This window comes from Cupressus sempervirens, chromosome 11 (genome assembly GCF_028749045.1).
Source record: "Cupressus sempervirens isolate cs-2001-9-10 chromosome 11, ASM2874904v1, whole genome shotgun sequence".
NCBI classification, from domain to species: domain Eukaryota; kingdom Viridiplantae; phylum Streptophyta; class Pinopsida; order Cupressales; family Cupressaceae; genus Cupressus; species Cupressus sempervirens.
Genome location: NC_143128.1, coordinates 628,944,469 through 628,949,391, shown reverse-complemented (window position 1 = coordinate 628,949,391; position 4,923 = coordinate 628,944,469). Strand labels below are relative to the sequence as shown.

The window sequence follows — 4,923 nt, the reverse complement described above, 5'->3', positions numbered from 1 at the left end:
CTTATCTTGTTATATGAAACCTAGCCCATGAATTTTAAATATTAGCACTTGATTAAATAACTGTCATAAACTATCCCATAAGGATCTAGACTAGTGTCAGAGGGAATCCGGCAAAGTAATTCTATCACCACAAGTTACTCGCTTTATGACAGCCACCAAATCTGAAGGATAACACTTGCATAATCTAACATACACATAATTATAGTTTTACAAATCAGAAGAAAATTAAAGTTTTAATTATTCAATTTCACCTAAGAAAATTATTTCTATTGCTTCATATAACGATTGAATCAACAACCAGAAATTATCTTTTAACACCAAACTTCCAATCTTTCCAATGTAATCACTTATCGGATTACTAAACAAAACCATAATTTTAATTTTTCAAAAGCAATCCATGTTTCAAAGAATCAAATGCAGCCTTGCCTTTTTTTTTTTCTTTTTTTTTCATAAGTAACCAAACCTTTCAAAAACACATTAACTATATTCTTAACATTTAAACTATTAAGAAAGAAAGAATTTTACTAAAATTAGAGTAATAGAATCATACAATTCCCATTTATGGGAATAATTAACCACAGTAACCTCATGAATTGTAAACATATATTTCAATTCTCACAATCTATTGATAAGGAAATACATATATGTTGATACATATATTTTAATACACACACACACACACACACAGATATATATATATATATATATATATATATATACATACGTTCTCATTCTTACATATATATATATATATATATATATATATATATATATATATATATATATATATATATATATATATATATATATATATATATATATATATATATAAGCCTTATTAATTAAAGTCAGAATAAAAATATAATAGTTATATTTAAACTTTTTCACTGTATGAAACAAATAACTTACTGATAACTAAAATTTTTATTACTCTTGTAGCAACTATTTGTCAAAAAGTCGATGACAAAGAAATTTAATGCTGACTATTATCATACTCAATATTCTTGTACCAAAATCAATGAAATACAGATTTCCTATCAAAATAATAACTGTAGACAGTGAAATGAAAAAAGTCTAAAATTTCCCAAATCTCATAAAACCATTACAACCTATAAGGTTTTCATGTTTGCATTCTCTGTTTAAGATTTGATGTAAGTTAACAATCGCCATGGATCATACTGAGCTATGGTTTTAAATAATTGAAAACCATCATGTATAATAGTTTTGTTTTCTAAAAAGCTATATAATTCCAAAACCAAAAAAAAAATTATAACACGTTTAAAATCCACTGTTCGACTAAAAGACCATCCTCTGTTCTAATGGCTCTTATTAATAACAATCATTAAGCATTCGATACCATAAAGAATATGATTGTTTTGATAGACCGAAACCTATATATATGTTTTGTGAGAAACATAAAACCCCTATTTTTTTTAATCTTCTCTGTACAACATTTAGTTTCGCTATCACCTACATAAACATTATAAACTCATTGCAAACACAAAGCATAGGACATTCATATATTCACACCTAATTCTAGGTTTATACCGAGTTTGGTGATGAACACACCAAATTTGGCATACTCACAGAGTTGGGTGTTGAACATTCAACAAAGCCATTTCGAATTCAATATTCACCATATATAAATGAAACATTACAAAAGAAATAAGATTGAGTTAAAGAAAAGGCCCCTACCTATGCAAGCGCAGAAAGATACTCAAGAAAAACTGCCTTGAGAGCTCTCAACTTCAAACTCGCATCCCAAGCCTCCAAACTCTCTAAGCCTTGGCACAAAGATCCAATGAAACCCTCTCGATCACAAAATTTGAGAAATGGAACCACGAAATAACAAAAACCATGGAACGACAGAAGAATGAGGAATACAAAATCGTGTGGATTTATAGAGCTAGAGTGAGAAACAAAAATCTTCTTCATGGACACCCAAATCCCCATAATAAGCACAGAGAAACTCGTTCAACAGAGCCATTAAACCCCAACTGGAGTTCATCAATGGCGGACTGAACTCAAATTCCAACTAATCCAAGCCAAAACAATAGACTAAACATGCAAATCAATGCTCATAACTGCGAGCTTATCCCTAAAACTTTATTCTCTCAGCATTTCAACACTTGGCAAACATAGTACCAGTTCGCAGTTCTATGAACCTACCCTCCATTAATTCCCATTAACATTCCCGCTATAAGTCAAGTCCAAAATTAAGCTAAATTTTAGCAAGGCTAGTGGTCAGGCAAGTAAAAGCTTAGGTTAGGTCTTAGTCGCATGCATTAGGTTAGCTTAGGTCCTAACTTAGTTTAACATAGTATTAGGTATTAATGTTAATATTAATATTTATATTAATGTTAATATTAATGTTAATATTAATATTAAGATTACAGCTATACAATATGTATATACATATACATACAATTATAACTTGTATAAATATAAACACAAGCACACCAATATACAAACAATTACACACACACACACACACACACACACACACACACACACACACACACAGATATATAATTATTTAATACTAATGCACTTATATATATATATATATATATATATATATATATATATATATATATATATATATATATATATATATATATATATATATATATATATATATATATATATATATATATATATATATATATATATATATATATATATATATATATATATATATATATATATATAGTAAAAGAAAACTGGCAAATAAAAGATTCTAGGTACAGTTAAAATTTTAATGCCACAATAATCATAAGTCTGAAAAAGACCATAAGTAATGAAACTGAAACTAATCCAAATGAAATTTAAAACAAAACTGAATTGCCATATCTGAAAACCATTTCATTACTGCAGGATTCCTAAATCTGAAATCATTCAGATAATGAGATCTTGATAATAACACAATATAGAAAGTATTAAAATATTTATTCAAAGAATGAGATCTTTGAAACATCTGAATTCTCATAGTGCATAAAAAAAATAACATAATGATGCCAAAAACAAAATAGTTTTCTACAAAATCAATGTTTCAAAACAAGTACCAAACCATCTAGTAAATTAAACTAATCTCAGAGTCTGAGGTAATAGATACAAAACTGTCAGGGGCATGACACCCTTTCCCACCAGCTTAGGCTTACTCCTGAAAGCCTAAAAATAAATGAGGATGAGAAGCTTTCATTACCCCTACATCTTCCCAAGTTGTAGAGGTATCATCATTATGATACCATAATACCTTTACCTGCTCCACTTTGCAACCTTTGAGATTTAGCTCTCTTCGTTGGATGATCTGCACTGGTTCCATCATCAATTGGCCACCCTCTACCTATAATGCATTCCAATTAAGAATATGAGTGATATCAAGTATGCATTTTCTTAATACAAACACATGAAAGACATCATGGATTTGAGATAGACTAGGAGGCAAAGCAAGTCTGTAGGCAATTGGACCAACTCATTCTAGGATTTCAAATGGTCCCACAAAATGTGGAGACAATTTGGAACCTTTACATACCTAATAGGACCTTTTTGGGGTCTGACCCTCAGAAATACTTTGTCCCCAACCACAAACTGAAACTCAATCCTATGCAAATCTGCATACTTTTTCTGTCTATCTTGTGTTGTAGTAAGATTTTCCTTGATGCATTTCACTTGCTGTTCTAGATCTTGGAGCAAGTCAGGCCCTAGGAGAATTTTGTCTTCTAGATTATCCCAACTCAAGGGTGTTCTACAAGGTCTTCCATATAAAGCTTGAAAAGGAGACATACATATAGAGCTGTGATAACCGTTATTATAGGAATACTCAACTAAGTACAAGAATTATTGCCATTTGTTCTGTCTATCCATGACGTACATCCTGAGCATGTCTTCAAGAATCTGATTTACACACTTAGTTTGTCCATCAGTCTCAGGGTGATATGCAGAACTGAAATTTAGTTGAGTACCAAGTTCACGTTGCATAGACCTCCAAAGTGAAGATGTAAAAATTGGGTCCCTATCTGATATGATCTTCTTTGGAATCCCATGCAGTCTTACCACCTGCTCCATAAAAACTTGTGCTACAGAAGCAACATTATAAGAAGATCTTACAGGTATAAAATGTGCAACTTTGGTTAACCTGTCAACAACCACCATGATTGAATCATGCCACCTAGATGATAATGGTAATCCCACTATGAAACCAATGGAGATGGTATCCCATTTCCATTTAGGTACACTGTGCGATTGAAGTAAACCAATAGGATGATGATGTTCATCTTTCACCCTTTGACATTCTAGACATCTGGCCACAAAATTTGAAATATCTCTTTTCATACCTAGCCAATAATAATGCTATTTAAGATCAGCATTCATTTTCTTAACACCAGGATGTGCTGAATAGGGCGCTTTATGAACTTCATACATAACCAAATTTTGTAACTCTCCAACTTCAGGAATGTAGGTTCTATCTCTGAAGATTAGTAATCCATCAGAGCTGATAGAGTATCCTTTGTACCTACCTTCAAAAGCACTACCACTTTCTACTACAGATTTGACATCTAAAAACCAAGGATCAGCAATTAAATTTTGCAATATGCTTTCCTTCAAATCAACTGTGAGAGTTAAAGAAGAGAGTTCATGACATTTTCTGCTAAGTGCATCAACCACTTTATTTTCTTTACCCTGCACATATTTTACTTCAAAATTATATTCACACAAGAATTCCATCCATTTGCGTTGTCATGCATTCAGAGTGGGTTGGGTAAATATATATTGAAGACTTCTGTGATCAGTATGTAAATCAAAAAGCTATCCAAGGAGAAAATGTTGCCATTTAGTCAATGCATGCATTACTGCTGCCAGTTCTAAATCATGAGTAGGATAATTAATTTCATGATCCTTGAGTTTCCTAGACTCATAAGC

At 31.1% G+C, this 4,923-nt stretch overlaps 1 protein-coding gene across 1 annotated transcript; it reads right to left on the bottom strand.

Annotated features, from left to right (window-relative positions):
- Positions 1-1,931: 1,931 nt before the first annotated feature.
- LOC149531297 (uncharacterized) lies at positions 1,932-4,155 on the bottom strand. Its single transcript, XM_089808318.1, has 4 exons — positions 3,875-4,155; positions 3,562-3,757; positions 3,263-3,346; positions 1,932-2,018 (listed from the first exon to the last, which is right to left on the bottom strand). The coding sequence occupies exons 1-4, from the start codon at positions 4,153-4,155 to the stop codon at positions 1,932-1,934; spliced, it is 648 nt and encodes a 215-aa protein (XP_089664444.1).
- Between the last annotated feature and the right edge of the window lie 768 nt (positions 4,156-4,923).